We start from the raw sequence: 20,970 nt of genomic DNA, 5'->3' as shown, positions 1-20,970 counted from the left end.
AGCCATAGCTGCGCTGTCGTCGGAGATCGCGCGGGCTGAACCGGTCAGCACGAAATCCAGAGAACGAGTGTCCAAGTTCACTCTATTGCACAGTGTCAACTTACTTCCACGTGCATCACATTGATTAAAATACTGTAGGTCAACGCAATCATAAGCTCGCACATAGTGTCATAACAGTCTACAACTATTGACAAATCACGTGGCATACGCTTGTGAAAATTTTGTTTTGGTGTACAGAGAATTTCGTCCCACTTTATTCTGCGCGTTTTGCGAGTATACGCTTTTCTGCACTACAAGCTTTTTTTTTAATCTATTGGCAGAACTAGTGTTGTTACAACGCAAACGACGTCAGAGGTGCATCAAAGTTGAAACGAAAGCGAGCGAAGTTCACTGCTCACACATGTCAATTGCAAAAATGCACTATACCTTGCTAATAGTTCGGCAAGTTGCCACTGATGAACTCTATAACAACTAGTTACCCAAAAGGAAGCCTTACGCCTTCGCCGCGGCATGTAGAATAGCAAGAGATATTCCATACGCTGTTGATACATTCATTTGCTGCACATTAGTACCAAAGTCGAGAAACCTACTTCTGATTGCCAAAAAAATAATAAAAATAGGACCCTTTCTCCCACATGTCATGTGATCTTCAACGTACCGCGAACGTATCTGACGTACACGGTATCAAAGTCATATACATCTGAACGTCCTTTAAATACAGAAAACTAAAAAGAGCGAAGAGGTAAGTTGGTAAGCACGAGATTACCGCTGGCATCGTCACATTTCGGTATTCTGCGAAAGACGCACGGTCGCAACAGTGTACGTAGGCATCGTTTAGCACAGTCATCAACATCAAGCATGTCGTAGCACAGAGTTCGCACTCCTGCTTATTCACTAATTCTGAGTTTGTGGACGTACGCAGTTTCTTTTTTCTTTCAATAACTAAGCGGAAATAACGAGGCACAGGCTGGCCTGCAAGATCGCAGTTTAATATATAAATACGCCCTATATTATCAACGACGACAACCATCCTGTCGACAGCCATCTACGTCAACAAAGTTCGCTGAATGTGCGTGCCGCTCAAATAATTAAGTAATCGCAAAAGAGACTATAAACGTGCCTCAACGTAACACAAAGGTATACGTCGGCTACGCGCTGCCAACTAAAACAAGCCGACGCGTCATGAATGCACGAGTGAAAAGCCCGTGTCTCGCCTCTTTCCGAGCATATACGCGATTTTCGACAAAAACAATAATACGGTCGTCCGTGTATAGAGATATATACGCGCGCGCAACAGTAACACGCGTAGGTGCGTTAATTGAACGATCAGTCTATATCGGCGGCTGTAGATTTCGATGGAACGTTGATGTCGGTCAGGTTCGTCTCGCGCAGCCTGGAGAGGAGGAGCCGCTTCTTGCGCATCGGCGACAGAGGAATCACAGAGAGCGTGACTTCGGGCTTGCCGCAGCTCAGGAGGTGGTCAACCTGTTGGCGCGACATGCCGTCCACCGGCGTGCCGTCTATTTGGGCCAGCAGGTCGCCCGGAAAAAGCACCTTGTTGTTAGAAGTGACCACGTCTGCGGACTGCAAGGTGAATGAAGAGTAAGACTCATGCACGCTTGCAAGCTTGAATCGTTATCGAGACAGAACCTGCAAGATGCCACCAAGACATCATGTTTAGAAGGTTGAGTTTACCGGATCATCGATTCACCGAGGGCCGTTAGAGACACCTAATAATGAACTGACTTATCGATTGATTAATCCATCCATCGATCGATGAACTGGTGACGTCTGTTGTCCCATATCAAACGCACGGGCCGTTGCAGACACCGAGTGCGATATTCCTGACTATAATAACTGGTATTCACATTTTCATCCACTCTGACACCACAATATAAAACACAGATTCTCGAAGATTATAACCCGCATTAGTTTTTTTTTCTTTAGCAGCTTTTTTAAGACCGCTCACACAGTTACCACGTCTTTCCTAAATCATGGAGCGCTCGCTTGAGTGGTCATTTGCGCTTTATCCTGTTATTTTCTACGTACACAGTTCTAAAGCGTTGCTTTAACATCGTGTGGAACCACGCTACCAATGATATTCCACGACTGTTCCGGCAGCGCGAAAGCCAACAAGAGGTGGCTTCTGAAATGTAAAAGTGTAGCTGATTTCGAGTCGCTAATGATTGTGGTGGCGGGTGCAGAGATGAGAGCAATCGCGATAGCTGCCTCTTCTACCTCTGTAAAGGAATGTGTGACAATTGAGCCCGAAGGTAGTCCGCACATTGTTAGGTGTTGAAAAAGTAGGCGATAGCAGGTCACAATAGAAATACGGAAGTGTATCCTTCATTCTTTTGCGCCATCAGCTTCAGCCATTTTTGCCATCATTCGTTACTCGAACGTTACATGTCGTGCAGTGTTCCAGAGTCATACGATGCGTCGGACTAGGGACGTAGCCAAAGAATTTTCGAGTAGAGAGGGTGTTTCACCAGCTTTTAAGTGCACTTGTGAGTGCTTTTCTGTGTGTGCGCGTGTGCACATGCCAGATAGGAACACTATAGGTTGAGGAGAGGGGGGGGCATTATCAAACAACACCCCCCCCCCCCTCCCTGGATACGCCAATGTCCAGTACACAACCCCTGGACCTTACCAGAAGAACGAAGCACTTGGCCGACTGCTTCAGTTTGTCGTCGGCCACGTCAACATCGAGGAAGTCGACTCCGTACGGCTTAGCACCGATGCATGTAAGCGCGGTGGCCTTAACGATCGCGGACTCCAAAGGTATGCCTCGCATGAGACTCAGCATGTCCCGACGGCTCGTAAGTAGTCGGTACGGACTGGAGGACATCACCGACAGCACCAACTGGTCGCCGGAACTGCTGATCATCTTCTTGACGCGTGGAAGCGGCGCGTCCGTCACCGTGAAGCCGTTCACGTTCAAAACGAAGTCCAGCGGCAGTACTCTGGACATGTCGGCGGGCGAGCCTTTTGTCACGGCCTGTGGGTGCAGCCAATAGCACGGAGCCAGTGGCAACGGTTTCTTGTCAGTCATTGCGAGACGAAAGCATCACATGGTGAAGTCATTCGGTGATTTTTAATGCATTCTGTATAATAAATATGGGTAAAGCTAATAATTATTGGAGAGACGTAAACTCTAGATGAGACTGCTGTCAGAACAGCGAACAGCCTACATTAGCCGATGTCAACCAACTGCGATGAACATTTGTCATTGCGTCATCGGACCACTGTCCTGACTGCAAATGCACTTGAACCAATCATCCAGAGGTCATCGTGATTGTTGTAGCGAAGATAGCACACCGATGTGGCATCTAATAACATCTAATCATAGTGTCTTAACTGCTCCAGCACTCACGCTTTATAGTTCATTATAGTTCGAAGCGCAGTTAAGAAAGTTTGTTTACCTGAGTAACGTATAATTAGTAACGTATAATTATTACCGTATAATAAACTCCCTTATAGAATCAAACTACAAAAAAGCGACATGCCTGTTTGGATGATGCAGCATAATATTGTCACAGTGAAAGCTGGAAGAGTGGCCTAGAGCTCGTTGTTTACTCTCTTGGAACAATAATACGAGCCCACATGGGCTCGGGATCAAATTCCATCTGCTCACAGATTCGTTTTATCTTTTAATTTTCTCATTTCACAGGATAGCAGTTACGGGCACAGGTGGTGGCGGACAACTAAGGCGGCGAGGAAAAAATGCTGTTGCTGGGATCTCATAACGGCTTTCATTGTAAAAAGTTGGCCCAGGAGCAATAACTTATATTTGAATGTGTGTTAAAACTTGTTTAGTTATTATTTCAAGTCCTTTTATTATACATATAGTCTTGTGAATAACACTAGAGAAGTTGAAGTGCCTTTTCTTTAATTTCGAGATTCTCTTGTACACTTCAGAAAGTTTTATCAATATTTAACAAGATGAATTCATTAAGAATGTTAATCATATCTAGGCATGCGAAAATTACTCATCTATAGCAAATAAGGGGGGAAAGATGTTTATTTCTATAGTCGCAGAACTAGCTGCCTGCAACAAGAATTTTCGCGCTTTGAAGTGAGAGGATGAGGCCCAAGACAAGTGCTCATAAATTTCTATGCACAAACGATGCCCAAGTAGCAAGTAAACAACTTTTTACCATTAGTCATTGGTTGTCCACGTTACCAAGACAAATATCCGACGACTTATCGCAAAAGAAGGATCTAACCAACCCGTCAGAACATTAGCGAAGGTATCCGACCAATAGCAGAAAACATTTAAAAACAAAAAAAGACAGGTTGGTGAATTCTGTGTCAGGATGTGCAGAGCACCTGCACCTGTGCGCTTTTGACAACCTATATGCAAACTGGCACGCCAGATAACAATATTTCATTAACAACGTGAGGACGGCAGCTCGTCCTGCTCTTTCGTTTCATGCCATGTTCAAAAGGAAGCAATTAATATCGAATACCAGCTAAGAAGTTCATAGAGGCCTCCTTCAGACTATATGGAAGCGCAGTAGCACATCGTTTGCGCGACTTCCTGCTCATGCACCCAGTATACACCCGGCATCGTTCTTAGAAGTCGCGGCCATCGGCCGACCTACTCATGACGTCAGTGTGCACTGTAGACCGATTGACTCAGGATTGTGTGCACCCGCTTAGGAGGAGGAAATACCGCCGACTCCTAGAATTGCGTCCGACAATAAGCAGATACGGGTGACTCACGTCGACGTAGGTGAAGCTCGCTTCCTCTCCCTGAACTCGTCGCAGCGAGAAACCGAAACCCCAAAACTTGAAGTATTGCTTCCTGCGGTAAAGCATGAGATCCACCTTCTCGGAGGTCGTGCTGTCTTTGACGTCCACACCTGCACGCAACAAGGCAGCGCCGGCTTACGGTTACCGTTATTACCAAGCCCGTTTTACGCTTACTATCGTAATTAAAACAATAAATTCTCGTCTCATCGCAAAGCAACGCTGCGGTACAATTATAAAAGCACAACGCTGCAGGTGACTTGCCAATAATTATTTTCCTAAATGTGTATCTATATTGTCACGTCGCTCCAGGGGATGTCGACAAGGTCTATTGATGTCCGAGCAACAGGGCTCTAACCAAGCGCGTCGGTTGGGCTTGTTTGCTAGAGCGGGGGTCCACGCGCACTTCTTTCTTCTTCGTGGTGTGAGCCTTCACCTTGGCATACGACTCACTACTAGAAGTAGGTGGCAATATTCCTCCTCAACAAAAAAAGAAAGAGCATCGTCCCGATGCTGTAAAGCTATTGAAAAAAAAACCAAAACAAAGTAGGTTAAACAATGAAAAAGGGCACCAATAATCAAATGTTAGAGGCGATAAGTTCACCAATGATGAGGCAATTGTCAGAGCACAAATAAAAAAAAACACAGGAAAAGTGGTCTTTTAGGAACGCGCAAAATAGGGCTTCATGCGCACCACGTGAACTATGTCAGAGGTCGGTTGTTTTCGTTGTGCCCATCGTGACGACGTAGCGTCCGGAACCACTTCGTAGTTTACGTCGCTCACGCGGCGTATTACTGTATACGGACCGAAGTATCTGCTGAGCAACTTTTCGGAGAGGCCACGGCGTCGAACAGGGGTCCAAACCCAAACTTGGTCTCCCGGACTGTAAGATACGTCATTGTGACGCATATTGTAACGTCGTGCATCGACCTGTTGCTGCTGACCAATGTGTAGCCGGGCGAGCTGGCGAGTTTCCTCGGCACGCTCTGCAAATTCATCTGCGTCAGTTGTTAATCGATCAGCGCCTTCATATGGAAGCATCGCATCCAGCATCGTCTGAACTTCGCGGCCGTAGAGAAGGCGAAACGGTGTAAATCGGGTTGTTTCTTGAACGGCGTTGTTATAAGCGAACGTCACATAAGGCAAAATGCGATCCCATGTTTTGTGTTGGACGTCAGTGTACATGGAGATCATGTTTGTGACTGTCTTATTTAGTCGCTCGGTTAAGCCGTTGCTCTGCGGATGGTAAGCAGTCGTCGTTCGATGCCTAGTGTTACTTAGCCGAAAAACTTCATCAATAAGCTGTGCAGTGAACGCTGTTCCTCTGTCGGTTATCACTGTAGATGGAGCACCGTGGCGCAGAACAATGTGGCACATGAAGAACTGTGCTACCTCAGAAGCCGTGGCTCGTGGTATCGCCTGTGTCTCAGCATAGCGGGTCAAATAGTCAGTTGCAACAATGACCCATTTGTTGCCGTCGGACGATAAAGGAAATGGGCCGAGAATGTCCATGCCGACTTGGTCAAATGGCTTGTGGGGTGGATCAATTGGCTGAAGTAATCCAGCCGGCTTGCTTGGTGGCGACTTTCGACGCTGGCATTCACGACAGCTTTTAACGTACTGTTTCACGCTTGCTGAAAGTCCGGGCCAGTAGTACGCCTCACTTACTCTGGCGAGCGTTCGCGAGTAACCTAGATGACCAGATGTGGGCTCATCATGGCACGCGGAGAGGACTTCGTCCCGCATGTCCTTCGGAACGACGAGGAGGTAAGCGCGGCTCGTAGAACGGGCATTTTTTTTTGTACAGGACATTACCTCGGAGGCAGAAAGACGTCATGACACGAAATAGATGACGAGGTATAACGGCGCTATGACCCTCCAGATAGTCGATGAGCGGTCGAATCTCTTCATCCTCTCGCTGGCGTCTGGTCAAGTCGGATGAGCTAAGGGCGCCCAGGAAACCGTCATCGTCGTGTTCTTCTTGATTGACTAAAGGTATGGGTGCACGCGACAGCGTATCAGCGTCTTCATGCTTCCGTCCAGACTTATATACGATGGTAACATCAAATTCCTGTAGACGCAAGCTCCATCGGGCCAGTCGTCCAGAGGGATCACGAATGTTTACCAACCAGCAGAGGGCATGGTGGTCCGTCACCACTTTAAATGGACGACCATAGAGGTACGGGCGAAACTTGGTGATCGCCCACACAACTGCGAGACACTCTTTCTCTGTGGTCGTGTAATTCACCTCGGTACGGGACAGTGAGCGGCTGGCATAGGCAATGACTCGTTCTTTGCCGTGCTGATGCTGGACGAGCACTGCGCCGAGGCCGATGTTACTGGCGTCAGTGTGCACCTCTGTGTCAGCATCATCGTCAAAATGCGCAAGAACAGGGGCTGGCTGCATCCGCTGTCGTAGCTCGGCAAAAGCAGCCTGTTGTTCGGTAGCCCATACAAACGGTGTGTCGTCGCGTGTAAGGCGAGTCAAGGGTTCCGCTATCTTCGAAAACCCTCTAATAAATCGTCGATAGTAGGCGCACAAGCCCAGAAAGCGCCGAACAGTCTTTTTGTCTGTAGGATGCGGAAACGCGGCTACAGCGGCAAGTTTGTCGGGGTCGGGTCGGACTCCTTTCGCATTGACTACATGGCCAAGGAATTTGAGCTCTTCATAACCAAAGTGACACTTCTGCGGTTTGAGTGTAAGATCTGCTGATTGAATAGCCTGTAGCACACTCCTGAGGCGATGAAGATGTTGCTGGAAGGTTTCAGAAAAAACGACAACATCATCAAGGTATACGAGACAAGTTTGCCACTTCAGACCAGTAAGCACCGTGTCCATCATTCGCTGGAAGGTTGCGGGCGCTGAGCACAAACCAAAGGGAAGGACTCGAAATTTATACAGGCCATCAGGGGTAACAAAGGCCGTTTTCTCGCATCTCGCTCGTCAACCTCGATCTGCCAGTACCCGCTTTTTAAATCCAAAGAGGAAAAATAGTGGGCGTGGCGTAATCTGTCTAACGAGTCGTCGATGCGTGGCAGCGGGTACACGTCCTTTTTAGTCACGCTGTTCAGCTTCCGGTAATCGACGCAAAAACGTAGCGTTCCGTCTTTCTTCTTGACTAGGACGACCGGAGAGGACCACGCACTGTTGGAAGGCTCGATGATGCCATCGTCAAGCATTTCTCGAACTTGCGTACGAATGGCTTCTCGTTCCTTCGCTGACACACGGTAAGGCTGTTGGTGTACTGGGCGGGCGTCGTCGTAAGTGATGATTCTGTGCCTAGTGATCGAAGTCTGGCGCACCTTAGAGGAAGCAGCGAAGCATGACTTGAATTCAAGCAAGAGTTTTCGCAGTGCTGTCTGGTTTTCTGGTGTGAGGTTAGAATTAATATCGATATTGCTTAAAGACGTATCGGCGGCCTCCACTGCGTCCGACGAGAAGCAGATGGGAACGGTACCTAATTCATCTGCAAACGCTAACGAAGTGCTACGGAAAAGGTGTCGGTGTTCGTTGCTGAAGTTTGTAACGAGCAGTTGAGATCGGCCATCACGTAGCTGTATGATACTCCTAGCCACACAAACACCTTGAGTCAGCAGGTGTTCAAAATTACTTTCTGCAATCGCTTCACCATTTTGCAATCCACAGCGTGTGACGTCGACAATAACACTGGCTCTTGGAGGAAGCGTTATACTTTCAGCATAAACACGAAGAATGTCGGCACGTTGTTGGTCGTCCTGCTTGTCGATTGCTCGGTCGGCTGAGAAGGCGATGCGATTCTCTTGAAGGTCAATGACAGCTCCATACTCCTGCAGGAAGTCAACACCAAGAATAACGTCGCGAGAACATTCACGGAGCACAAGGAAACTTGCTACAAAAGTATAGCCGCAGACCCGAACTCTGCTCGTGCAGGTTCCAAGCGGAGAGACGGTGTGGCCACCAGCCGTTCGAATCACAGAGCCATGCCAGGGCGTGATTACCTTCTTTAGTAGTCTGGTCATTTTCCCGCTTAGTATAGAATAGTCAGCCCCGGTATCAACTAAAGCACCTACTGCATAGCCGTCTATCAGCACCGGTATATCATGAGAAAGCCACACATATCGCTCAGTCGAATCCACACCCTTTACTGTTAGCGTTGATCGGAGGTCTTCAGCACGTCGACTGCCAGCGACCTCACCTCCAAGGGTCGCTTGCGTTAGTTTTCCCGGCGGGGACTGGGGGACCGTGCGCCAGCATGGCGCTGTGGCGAAGATGAAAAGCGCCTCGGCGACGGTGAGCGCGGCTGCCGTCCAGAAGGCGGTGGCATGCGCTGTTGAGCCAGGTAATCCTCAATGTCCCGGGGTCACTGCCCATACCGAGGAGGCGCTGAATATACTGAAAAGCCGCGCAGCCCGAGGCGCCGGTATGGACACTGGCGGTACAAATGGTCCGCTTCACCGCAGTGGAAGCGCAAAGGCCGGCGATCAGGAGTGCGCCAAACATCATATTTCCGAGGCGAAGCACGTCTGTCGTCAAGGTAGTGCGCTGGTTGTTCCGCAAGATGCACAGGGTTGGCGTAAACGAGGGGTGGGGGCGCGCGTGTGTTCTCGTAGTACCGTAGAGGCTGCGCCGACTGAAGTGAAACTGTAGGAGGTGCCTGAACAAACAGCGGGGAAGAGGAAGCTGGGCGCTTCAAGGCTTCCGCATAAGTCGCACGGTGGTAGTCAGCCGGGGCCGGTGTGGCGTTATCCAGACTCACAGGGTCACGCAGGGCATGATGCAGCTCGTCCTTGACGATAGTTGCAATAGAACTCACCGTAGGTAGTGGTGGTGTGGCAGCCTTTTGCAGCTCCTCGCGTACTATAGAGCGGATAAGGTCACGCAGACACTCGGTGTTGTTCCCAAAAGTCGTTAGAACTTGAGCAGTGGACGTGCTCACTTGCCGGTCATACAGGGTGGATCGATGCTGAAGCATCTTTTCCATCGTGACTGCTTCAGACAAAAACTCGGTGACCGTGCTCGGAGGGCTCCGTACAAGGCCAGCGAAAAGCTGCTCCTTAACTCCCCGCATCAGGTGACGCAACTTCTTTTCTTCTGTCATACCTGGATCAGCCCGTCGGAACAGGCGCGTCATATCTTCCACATAGGTCATGACAGTTTCGTTGGGCATCTGGATGCGGGCCTGGATCGCTCGCTCCGCTCGTTCGTGGCGATCAGCACTTTTGTAAGTGTCCAACAGCCGGCGGCGGAATTCGCGCCACGACGTCATCTGTTCCTCGTGATTCATGTACCAGGTACGTGCTCCATCCTCCAAATAGAAGTACACACGCCGTAGTTTGGCCGCGTCGTTCCAGTCGTTCAAAGCAGCCACGCGTTCGAAGTCGACCAACCAGTCCTCGACGTCTTCGAGCTCGGTGCCATGAAACGGAGTCGGAACCTGTGGACTTTCGAGGGTGTACCGAGTCACCGGGGGGTTTCCCGTTCCTGTTAAAGTGGTTTGAACGGACGTGCTCATCATACTGGTGTGAACTGTAGGGTCAGCTTCGGGTGGCAATCCCCTGATCCTGCGGCTTGTCCGATGAACGGGAGTGTGGACTCGCACTGGGCTTGTGGTGCTGCTTCCAGGAGGGGTCTGAAACATCCGTGAGGGGCTACCCCGCACCTCCACCAATTGTCACGTCGCTCCAGGGGATGTCGACAAGGTCTATTGATGTCCGAGCAACAGGGCTCTAACCAAGCGCGTCGGTTGGGTTTGTTTGCTAGAGCGGGGGTCCACGCGCACTTCTTTCTTCTTCGTGGTGTGAGCCTTCACCTTGGCATACGACCCACTACTAAAAGTAGGTGGCAATATATATGCATACGTACACTGGTGTTTATGCATTCCGCCCCCATCGAAATGTGGCCGCTGCGATCGTGAATCAAACCCACGTCCTCGGGATCAGCGCCGCAACAGCATGGCTGCTACGCCACCAAAGTTTTTTTGCAGTCAGTCAAGCAACTATAAATTACCCCTTTAGTCAACATGCAATAACGCATACGTTTAGCTATAGGCCGATGATCTACAGAATACGCACTATCGAAACGGGTATTGCTGTAATGCCGCTTAATTTGTCATGTCTTCCAGTTATGACATTAATCCTTTTTGTTTGAATGAAATTAGCTCCGTCTAGTAGCATAAATTGTCAATTGTAAATAGACCACTAGAATATATTCTGAACTCTTAGAAAAAAAAATATGTGTCACTCTTCTCAGCGTCCTCACTTGAAATGTATGACTCTCTTTAATAGGACACAAACTCTCTTCTTGCGATTCACGATTCCACGAAGAGCGTGTAATAATTTCCTAAAAAAGTTCGCCGTTTCTTTAAAGATAGTCCAACACGTGGGCAGGAACGCACAGAAAAAATAGTCAGACGACTCTTTTATCCGTGTAGTTGAATACGTGAGTGAGAAACCAATAATGCCGGTGCGTGCATACGTCATATTTGACGGTTAATATATACGAACAACAAACGACCGAAATAAAACACAAGAACTATCCACAGGGACAGGCGCAAGTACGCGCCTCGTTTGCACCACTTACTGCTGAGAGCCGCGCTTCTGCTCACTGATACCGGAGAGTTCCCCTGGTAGTCGACAGCCGAGCTGCTCTGGCCGCTCGTCTCCATGAAAGAATCCGACACCTTGAATGAGTTCTTGGACGCCTTTAGCTGCGAGTGGCAGAATTAAAATCACTGTAACGTCTCGGTTGGCCGGGACAGCGGTTAGTTTTGTACAGTTGGCTAAAGCGGAAGAACAAAGAGAACCTTAACCCTCGTAAGCGCGTTTCATCTGTCCATATCTGCCGGAGCGTTACACCAGCAAGTTTTCACTCCAAACGGCGTCGATTTCTCTATGCAAATGTAAATACTGCACACACGTGATAAAATAAAGGCTGCTCGTTTCAGACAAATATTATTTCTCGCAGAGTCGGGATGTAAGACGATCGTCAAAGGCCACACGTTTTCGTCAAAACCAGTGACATAAACCTGTATTCTGTACGACAAAATCCAACTATATTATCGCATAAATGCTTGATGTTCCAAAAATTAGAGCGCACAATTAGAGAGAACATCTGTACAAATTTCTTTTATGTGAGACGGCATCGGTATCTGAGTAGGTGGCATCACCCTCCTCTGTCGTGCAAGCAATTATGGCGTAGTACTTGCAGAAGAATGTCTTTCTAAATCGTCCACCAGTCATTTCTAAGCACGAAATGGTGTTCTGGCTCACGCTGGGAGTGCCCTAAACATCTTGTGTGTATATAGGTGTATATTATTGAATCAGCATGTAAGTAACAAAAATCGTGTACATATTCATTGATTGATTGATTGATTGATTGATTGATTGATTGATCGATTGATATACGAGGTTTAACGTCCCAAAGCCACTATATGATTATGAGAGACGCTGTAGTGGAGGGCTCCGGAAATTTCGACGACCTGGGGTTCTTTAACGTGCACCCAAATCTGAGCACACGGGTCTACAACATTTCCGCCTCCAACAGAAATGCAGTTGCCGAAGCCGGGATTCAATCCCGCAAACTGCGGGTCCGCAGCCGAGTACCTTATTCACTAGACCACCACGGCGGGGCCATCGTGTACATATAATCACCCCCATAATAACGTGTCCAGTCTTTCTTTAATTATTCTTTATTCAATGATTACCCCGCTTAGCCCGAAGGCGCTGCAGCAGGGGGACTGTCTATGCGTGGGCGACTGTTTGACGGTTTTACCGATGAGCTTAGATGGAGCTTCGCTCCGTACACACTTGGGCCTTCGCTTCGTGGAGATGGCGTGATTTTTTTTTACCTTTTCACTCTGTGGCAATTGTCGTGGATGTTAAAAGCGGCGGGATGTCCCCTAAAGGCGACTATAAGACTCTGCCAGTTAAGAAACCGATTGCAGCTTCACTTCTGTGACAAACCTGAAGGGCGTATACTATGATTATGTGGCGATTCTCGTTGGTGGTGTTTCGACTGCTCTGTTTATATACCGACAATTACATTAATATTTGAGGTGAGCATGTAGGGTTTCCATGGCACGAGCATAGTATCATCTTAGAGAAATTCGCGAATTCAGTGTGCAACCTGCGCACTGCTCTTTGGTACGGTTTATATCGACTTTCTGCTTCTTATACGGCATTTGAGATACGTGTCGTCTGCATCAAGTTGTGTCACGTTTTTCCCCTCCGTATCAAGTGACCAAGCGCCGGTGAAGTGCACGTGAGAAAAACTATCGTGCTCACGGCGAGGCGGTGGTGCCATGTGTTGTGCGGGCACGGGAGTCATGCGCGTGCTTTATTCTACAAATTATTACATCTCAGACCTTCTTCGTTTGTTTTTACCTATAGGCTTGAGCAATGCTAGCTTTGTTATGACTTGTACTGAGCGCTTTACTGTCAGCCTGATTACTCCACATGAGGTGAACGGATGAATGGTAAGCCGTGTCCCTATAGACAAATTCCACCGGACTTGCGTCACGAAAATGCGGTGGTGCTGTACAGGTAGGCAAAAGACGCTGTGCCTACTGCAGCTTCTGCTGGGTTTTTAATGGTGCATGTGGTGTTCTCAGTGAAGCAACGAGAAAAAAAAAACCGGTTTGCTGACGAACTGCGCCGCGGTTGCATGTGAATCGCGTCTCAAAACTTAGTTTTGTTTGTTGGCGCACATCGCAGCCCTGAGCGCTTATGGCAGAAATTACGTGAGGACGTCGCTATAATTTTACCCATAATGTCGACATCGGCTTACCTGTGTTTACAAACATAGAATTGGTCTATAGTGCAGCGCACTTGAAGAGGTCGAATACATAGGTTGCCATGGGCGATCCCAATGGTGAGTGGTGCGCGTATAAGGGCCAAACCTCATAAGCGCGAAAATGCACGCGACAGCGACGAGCGACGCGACGTAGATCGTCTTCGCGCGATCAGTCTCGAGTGCAGGCAAACCTCATTCACGCGACGGCTTCGGCGAGCGAACTTCACTGTTGCTGGCATTAGGCCGTCTACTCGCACCAAGAAAACCGCGTAGTGAGCGGTGTGCAATTTAAAAATAAGATATATTGTTGTTTAATGAAACGGAAAGTGCTTATGAATGCCTTGCAGCACTTTTTAGGGGTGAAGCTTCTTATGGCGTGGCTTGTGCGTCCCTCGTAGTACGTAACCACCACTGGCACATACCCGAAATAGGTATAACATTTGACCTCCAAGGTGGTGCCGGTGAGAGATTTTTTCTGTGCGTTGTTTACCAGTAAAAAATAGTGCTCAATGTACATGCTAATGGGGAATGAGAGACAGGAGCATTCGGCTTTTAGTCAACGCGCATGCTGCGATCCCCATTAGCAGCCACTGGCATGTACATTAAGCACTATCTGACAGGAAAAGGTTGCTACGTTATACTCGCTGGGCGTAACCTCCTTGGTTTTAGAAAGGTTTAGCGAGCATGGGCCGCAGTGCCATGAATACAGTGAATTAGTATATACCATGAACTCAAGGTGATTGAAGGTGGGAAGTAGACCCGAAGCGCAAGCCGTAAGAAAGTGTGCGTGTGCCACCTCTCGTTTAGTCATTCGAATGTCCACTGAATGGCGGTGCTTCTATATGGGGAATATATGATAGAAAGATGCGAGATGGTGGGACTTGGAGTGTTGAATAGATGGATGAACGGACACACAGACAGATGCATGGATGGACGCATGAACGGACGCAGGGGTGGATGCATGAACGAACGCAAGGACGGGCGCACGAACAGACGCATGGACGGTCACACAGACGGACGCATGGACGGACGAATGCTTCGCCCCACTCTCCATCATTCACTCCGTGGATATGCTGCCATTTTTTTTTATATGCACATACGTAAACATTGCGTTATTTCTTGTTGCGCATACGTGACTCGGGCAGGGTCACGTGCACCTATGTAGTCTGTCTTTTCCGGTTTTTCGCTATTGGCTGCTTGAGCCCAGCACTTCCGGGTGATGAGCAACGGTTTTCAAATCTGGAGAACCGAGCGATCACGCGAAAACGAGCACGCGACCCGCCGCGCGAACGCCCTGTTTCGTCGCTCATAGCATCGCTCGTCGCTGTCACGTGCATTTTCACGCTTATGAGGTTTGCTCTTAACTGCACTAAGCTTACGACGCTGCAAACGTGCGACATCCAATCCGCCTGTCACCGAAGCATTGTTTAGGCTTATTTGGTCTGCCCGTGCCACCACTGCACATGACATCTATTCATTCATTCATTTACATTCACTAATTCATTCATTCAGTCTTTGCTATGGCCATCAGTGCTGATTTTAACACGATAGCGTTAAAGAGCTCGTTTCGTTGAAATTCCGGTGTTGGCATTGGAGGTAGCGTCATTGGTTGTGAACAAAAAATCATCACTTTGCACGTGGCCGAGAAATCAATAAAGGTGTAGATAAAAGAAGTAACAGAAAATTATAAGCCTGAGTAAGGACCGAACCTGAGTCGTTCGCGCGGCAAGCAGCTGCTCGATTATAGAGGCTGGAATCTGCTCGTAAATGCAGTAAACGCAATTTGCACATTTTACAAACACACGCATCCTGTGAACATTCTTCACCAGGCAACATGTAATATCACACCTATAATGCGTGCTTACATTGGGATCGGGCGTCAGAACATATGCTTATCATGACTTCATGGTATTAAAGCGGGTCACCCACTACAAAAGGCACACACATTACTGCGCCTTTTCTCATAAGGTCACGTAGTGGGTGCACAGAAAGTTTGAATATATTTCACACGCACAACTGTCCACGGTTTAAAGCATGCTACCCATTTCACAGAATGCCGCCGTATGCGAAAGCTTCACTGATACAAGCCACTTCGAACTTAATACGCCCTATAGGGTCAAGATGTCGCTATCGCGTTCGACTCATGATAGCCTCAGTTTATTTTTGTTGTTGTTGTTGCTGTTGAAATAACACGCTCTTGCTTAATGAGGAACTCGCAGCAGGCATTTTCATGATTTGGAGTCGTTTGTTTAAAGGAAAAAAATTTAAATGTAGCTTTAAACTTTCCGCTGGTATTTATTGTGCAGATTAAGATTAAAGTTATTTAGGCATGCAGTACAACTCTGCCATATAACCAGATGCATCAACGAGGATATTCAAGATCACGTTAGCTGGGTGGGCTCTTTCTCATTGTTGGTTTCGCTGACGGTGAGAATACATAGTAGTACAGGCGGTGCGAACCATGCTCCGCATAAAGCACTGATTGGGCTTGCGCTGCAAAGACCCAAAAAACAGCTTTCAGCTATCCCATAGTAGAGTACCAAGTACTCTTAATCGTTACGCACTTCTTCAAAACCACTAACTGCCAACCCCCAGACCCTTGAGCACCTTCTCTGTTCTTGCCCAGCGCTGGCACAGGAACGCTCAAGGCTCACAACCGCCTACAGAAAGCAGGAGCTCCTTGCGACGACCGCAAATGAAATGTTGTTCCCATATCATTCCAACCTACGGGCTATCCAAGGGCTCTTGGAGTGATATGTAGGTGACGATAATCCCCATCTTCCGTTGAGCACCCGTGACATGCTGGCCTTCCTTAACCATCGCCCCCTCTCCCCATGAATAGACGAAACGCTATCTTTTTCACTCTCTCTTCTGCTACCCTCTTTATTTTCCCCTTCCCTTGGCTATGACTATGTCCCGTGCTCCCCATTGGGTTTCATAAATAAGCATAATTTCCTCAACCAACAACTGCTGCTACTCTCTGATCCATCACGGCGGTCTAGTGACTTTAGCGCTCCACTGCTCACCTGCAAGTCGCCAAGTCACGTGATCGAATCAAATCTGCCACGGATGCATTTCCAATGAAGGCGAAAATGCTTGAGGTCCACATACTCATATTTAGCTGAACGTTCAAGAGCATCAAGAGATGCCAATCCCCGGAGCCCTTCTTTACGGCGTCTATCATAACCATATGGTGAATTTGGGGCGTTAACCTACACATATTTTATCATTATTACTTACTGTCTCCGTTCCTTAATTGAGAAAAGTATTTGCTCTCAATCATTATACACTTTTCCTAACCACAGAAGGCCCGTGAACATGCACTGAGGGCCAATTCACTTACTGACTCCCACATTCGTCGAGATACGTGCCAAAACCAGAGGATGATTAAGAAGCACGCCATCCAAGGGACCCCAGATGAATTTTGACCACCGGGGTCTTTTCGACATGTAGTGAAATGAAGTACATGGATGATTTTGCATTTCGTTTCTAACGAAGCATGGCTACTGCGAGTGGGAATTGAACCCGAGCCCGTGTCCTCATGTTTAACCGATGAACACCAATTAGCATTCCGTCTTTAAAGCCTGTGTGTACTCTGCCCTCAAGCAGCAGCATCTGAACGAAAAAACCTATGACAGACGTTCAACCACACGCTCAAAAACATGCCTGGCTACTGGCGAACAATTTTTCAGCGACGACAACAAGGTTTTCATGACAGAGCTTATGAAGAGGTACAGGAGAAAGCGTGGCACGACGTCGATGACAAAGTGCTGCAGAGGAGCACCCTTTCGGTGGGAGGAGCGAGGTTAGGAGACATGAAGAGTGCCCTGGCGCTACCTTTACTCAAGGGAGCGTTAAGGAAGGCCTCAGTGAAAGAACCATGGGAAGACGCGTTCCAGAATCCGTGACAAGGCCTCCCCAAGCAGTCAGTGTCCCATTACTGAGGTGGGGAGCATCTGAGGATGAGGGCTATGTTTCTACGAGGGCTGCTTGAACTTGACGATAACCACTGACTCACTTACGTGAACATAGTATACACACGGGCAAACGAACTTGACGATGATATCGGGGAGTGGCTCAGAAATACTCGGACCTATTGACGCTTACTCGTGACGGCTAATAAGAATGTATGACACACGTACTTTGAGCATGAGTTTCTTGAAACTAGGCGAGGCGTAGCAGAGCAGCGGTTTCTGGCTTTCGGCGCTTACGTCGGTCATCTCGTCGATCTGCTGGTGCTTGCGCTTGTCCTCGGGGTCTCCAGTCTTGCGCTCTTTCTCGGCGTCGCTGTTCATGAGTTCGGCGATGCTCGGTATGTCGCACAGCTCGGTCTTGACGAACAGCATCTTCCAGTTGAACTGGTCGAAAAACGGGTGCGTCTTCAGGTCGCTGTAGTTGCGCGAGGCGAGCCGTTCCACGGGGTTCTTCTTGAGCATCCGGTACGTCATGTCCTTGGCCGGCGTTGTCGCCGAGTGCGGGTGTTCGTCGGCGCGCGGCCATTTCAGCGGCGACGTGATGATGCGTTCGCGAAGAAGCTGCTTCGACTTGCCCCGGAAAGGCACCCGGCCCGTCATCAGCTTGTAGAAGACGATACCCGCCGACCACCAGTCGGCAGCGCGACCTGCGAAAAGTGTAAAAACGCCAACTCTGTGAACGATAGAAAAAGTGGAGGGGATAGTTTACTTTTGAGAGAAATAGCCAAATGAAGCCAAAAGAAACACAAAATGAAACCGCGCATAGTCGCTTGTATAAAGACATCGAGTCTGTCGGAACAATACCATCAGTGGTGGGCTTCCAGCTCGCAGTAACGCACGTGCCACGACACGCCTGTTGGTATCAAAAGACTGTTCCGGACTAGCCGTCATGGCTGCGAGTGGTGCTGGCTACCACTTTCAGGAATACACAAGCATAAATTCCCGATAAAGTGGACGGGGAAGCAAACGCCCCTGTAGCTCAGTTGGTGGAGTAATTGCGTGAAAGCTTTAAAGCGGCCCTCCAACAATCTTAAAGCATTTCGATTTGGGCAGACTGATAGCTGGAGACAATTTTAGCATAGGTTTAAGCAGTGATATCAAGTGATTTAGTATTTATTCCCGCAATTAAGTTACGTTACTGCTGCCGACCACATCAGCGCGTAGTATAGTGCTCGCCAGAATTATCGTGGACGGAAATTACGGAGAAACGCACTAGCTATGCAACCTCGGAAGTGATCGTGGCACGGCATACAAATTCCAATTGATATCAAGTTTCGTTAGTTTTTTCCTGTGTTGTTTCATTGATCCCTAAATAGATGCCTTCAAAAAAAAATAGATTACTACAACGACAGAGGCGCTGGCTGCCATTTCGCCTCTGGATTTTGGCTTGCGCGGGTCGGATGTCCATATCAAAGACTTCTCTCTCTCTACGCTCCCCATGCTTCTGTACTTTTGCGAGCTGCCTCTTCCCGCACGTGTGGTGCACTCCCGATCGTTGTTGAAGCAGTGCAAGTAATCCCTTGCGTTGAAGTTATATCACTGCATCTTTGTAGACCGTCAGGCGACTCGCCGGACAATCCGCGTACGGGAAGTGCAGGCAACCCTCTTTACCGGCCTTGTCGTTCTTAAAATTTTCTTTTTTTTTGAATGAGAAAAGGGAGTGACATGCAATCTCGTTGTAAGAAACAGCAGGAAGAGCCTCGCTTCAAAGTACTAAAATTTTGGAAACTGATCTTTCATGGAACCACCTTTGTTTCTATGGTAACGGCGTCAGCATTACGTTTGTCGAGACAAGCAACAATGGTGGACAAGGTTTCCTAGAAGTGGGAACTTTCAGCTAGATTCATTGGCGAAACGATTTCCCGTCGCCCCGCCTCTGTATTCTAGTGGCTAAGGTACTCGGCTGCTGACGCGCCGGTCGCGGGATCAAATCCCGGCTGTGGCGGCTGCATTTTCGAATGAGGCGAGAATGCTGTAGGCCCGTGAGCTCAGATTTGGGTGCACGTTAAAGAACCCTAGGCGGTCGAAACTTCCGGAGCCCTCCACTACGGCGTCTCTCATAATAATATGGTGGTTTTGTGACGTAAAACCCCACATTTCAATCAACGCTTCCTCGTCACCGGTGAGTCAAAAGGTCATGTGACCCCGCAAAAGTCGAGTTGATGGCTTGCACTTTTTGTACAGCGAAAGCTGTTATGAGATCACAATTTGTGCCTCGCGCAGCGCCGTAGTTTTCCGCCACCACCACCGGCGTCCGTAACCACTGTCACACGAAATAAGAAAATCAAGTATCAATGACAAAGTGGTGCTAGAACCCGTGTCCACTAGGTGCCAGCCCAGTATTCTACCACTAAGTCACACCGGTGCTAGGGACTAGTTGGTGAACTTGCCATAGGCAGGCTTGATGTCAAGAAAGCAATCACGTTGATACGAATTATAAAGCGTTTGAAAAGAGCGAAAGAGCAACCAGTCGTTGCTCAATGCGAATAGCGTAACGAGTGGGTCGTCCAATGCTCCAGCCCATTACAAAAGCTTGTTCTTGTTCTACAATTAACTGTGGCGCATACCCACTTCATGCATAATTTCTCATCGTAGTCGGTCACTGCACGAACAATTGGCACAGAATTCCTTACAAGTGCTTCAGCGGATACCACGTTTCTCAGAAAAATGACGAAAAATACCTTGGCGAATGCCGGCCTATACTATTCAATTTTTTATTAATAATTCCGTAGTGGGTATCAAGCAAGGGTGCTTGCAGCAGTTACCCAATGAGTGTTTGGAAAAGGCTCTGAAAGGCCGCTCTTCTAGCTTTCACTGTGACTGCTGCGTGCCTCCTGCGCAGGCCTGGCGTTTTTTCGTTTTCTTTTTTTCATGTGATGAATTTCTGAGACCGGATAACTACGAACTGCGCGCCACTATCAGTGGTGCCCTTGCTGCAATAATATGTGCGTGCTTCAGTCTGCGCAACTAGCGATTAAAAAAAAATAAGGTTGAATAGTGATGCAGAGCCTCTTTAATGTGATTTCTTCTTTCAGCCCACAGAGCCCCTTCGGTCAGCTATACTGCCTCTCTTTAATGCTGAAATAAATTCAACAGCACCGAGTTGAGTCACACCGGTTTACTAGGGACTGGTGGTGTGTACGCACCAAGAAACGCGAAGCTATTAGAACAGCACTACCATGTGCGGGCCACGCACCTCGGTGATATACGCACATCGGACTTCACGACAAACTAGCACATCAAAAAAATATTTACGTTTATTTATCTGTTTACAAACGCTAATCCGTTGTTACCACTTCCTCTTTTTTTATCTCTGTGCACATGCACCTGCTTTCATACCAACTCAACGAACTTTTTCTCATTTTTTTTTGCGCAAACGGTCCTGCATATGAATCAATCAAGCACCATGTGAAATATCCCGTCGAACGAGTTACAGTGTTAGCGTATGCCATTTGCTGACATACGTAGTCAGA

General features: G+C 48.2%; 2 protein-coding genes across 2 annotated transcripts in view; both read right to left on the bottom strand.

The window, feature by feature from the left end:
* Positions 1 to 647: 647 nt before the first annotated feature.
* On the bottom strand, positions 648 to 2,992 carry LOC142769154 (uncharacterized). Its single transcript, XM_075872112.1, has 2 exons — positions 2,651 to 2,992; positions 648 to 1,584 (listed from the first exon to the last, which is right to left on the bottom strand). The coding sequence occupies exons 1-2, from the start codon at positions 2,969 to 2,971 to the stop codon at positions 1,327 to 1,329; spliced, it is 579 nt and encodes a 192-aa protein (XP_075728227.1). The 5' UTR covers positions 2,972 to 2,992; the 3' UTR covers positions 648 to 1,326.
* A 1,620-nt stretch (positions 2,993 to 4,612) lies between these two features.
* LOC142766640 (microtubule-associated serine/threonine-protein kinase 3-like) overlaps positions 4,613 to 20,970 on the bottom strand; it is a 60,919-nt gene continuing 44,561 nt past the window's right edge. The window contains exons 9-12 of the mRNA XM_075868010.1: positions 17,666 to 18,144; positions 11,313 to 11,439; positions 4,726 to 4,865; positions 4,613 to 4,684 (exon numbers count right to left, since the gene is read on the bottom strand). Of these exons, the coding sequence (XP_075724125.1) occupies positions 4,613 to 4,684; positions 4,726 to 4,865; positions 11,313 to 11,439; positions 17,666 to 18,144 (818 nt within the window). The remainder of the gene's footprint in view (positions 4,685 to 4,725; positions 4,866 to 11,312; positions 11,440 to 17,665; positions 18,145 to 20,970) is intronic.

Source organism: Rhipicephalus microplus, chromosome 1 (genome assembly GCF_043290135.1).
Source record: "Rhipicephalus microplus isolate Deutch F79 chromosome 1, USDA_Rmic, whole genome shotgun sequence".
In the NCBI taxonomy this organism is placed as follows: domain Eukaryota; kingdom Metazoa; phylum Arthropoda; class Arachnida; order Ixodida; family Ixodidae; genus Rhipicephalus; species Rhipicephalus microplus.
This window is presented reverse-complemented; position numbering and strand designations above follow the sequence as displayed.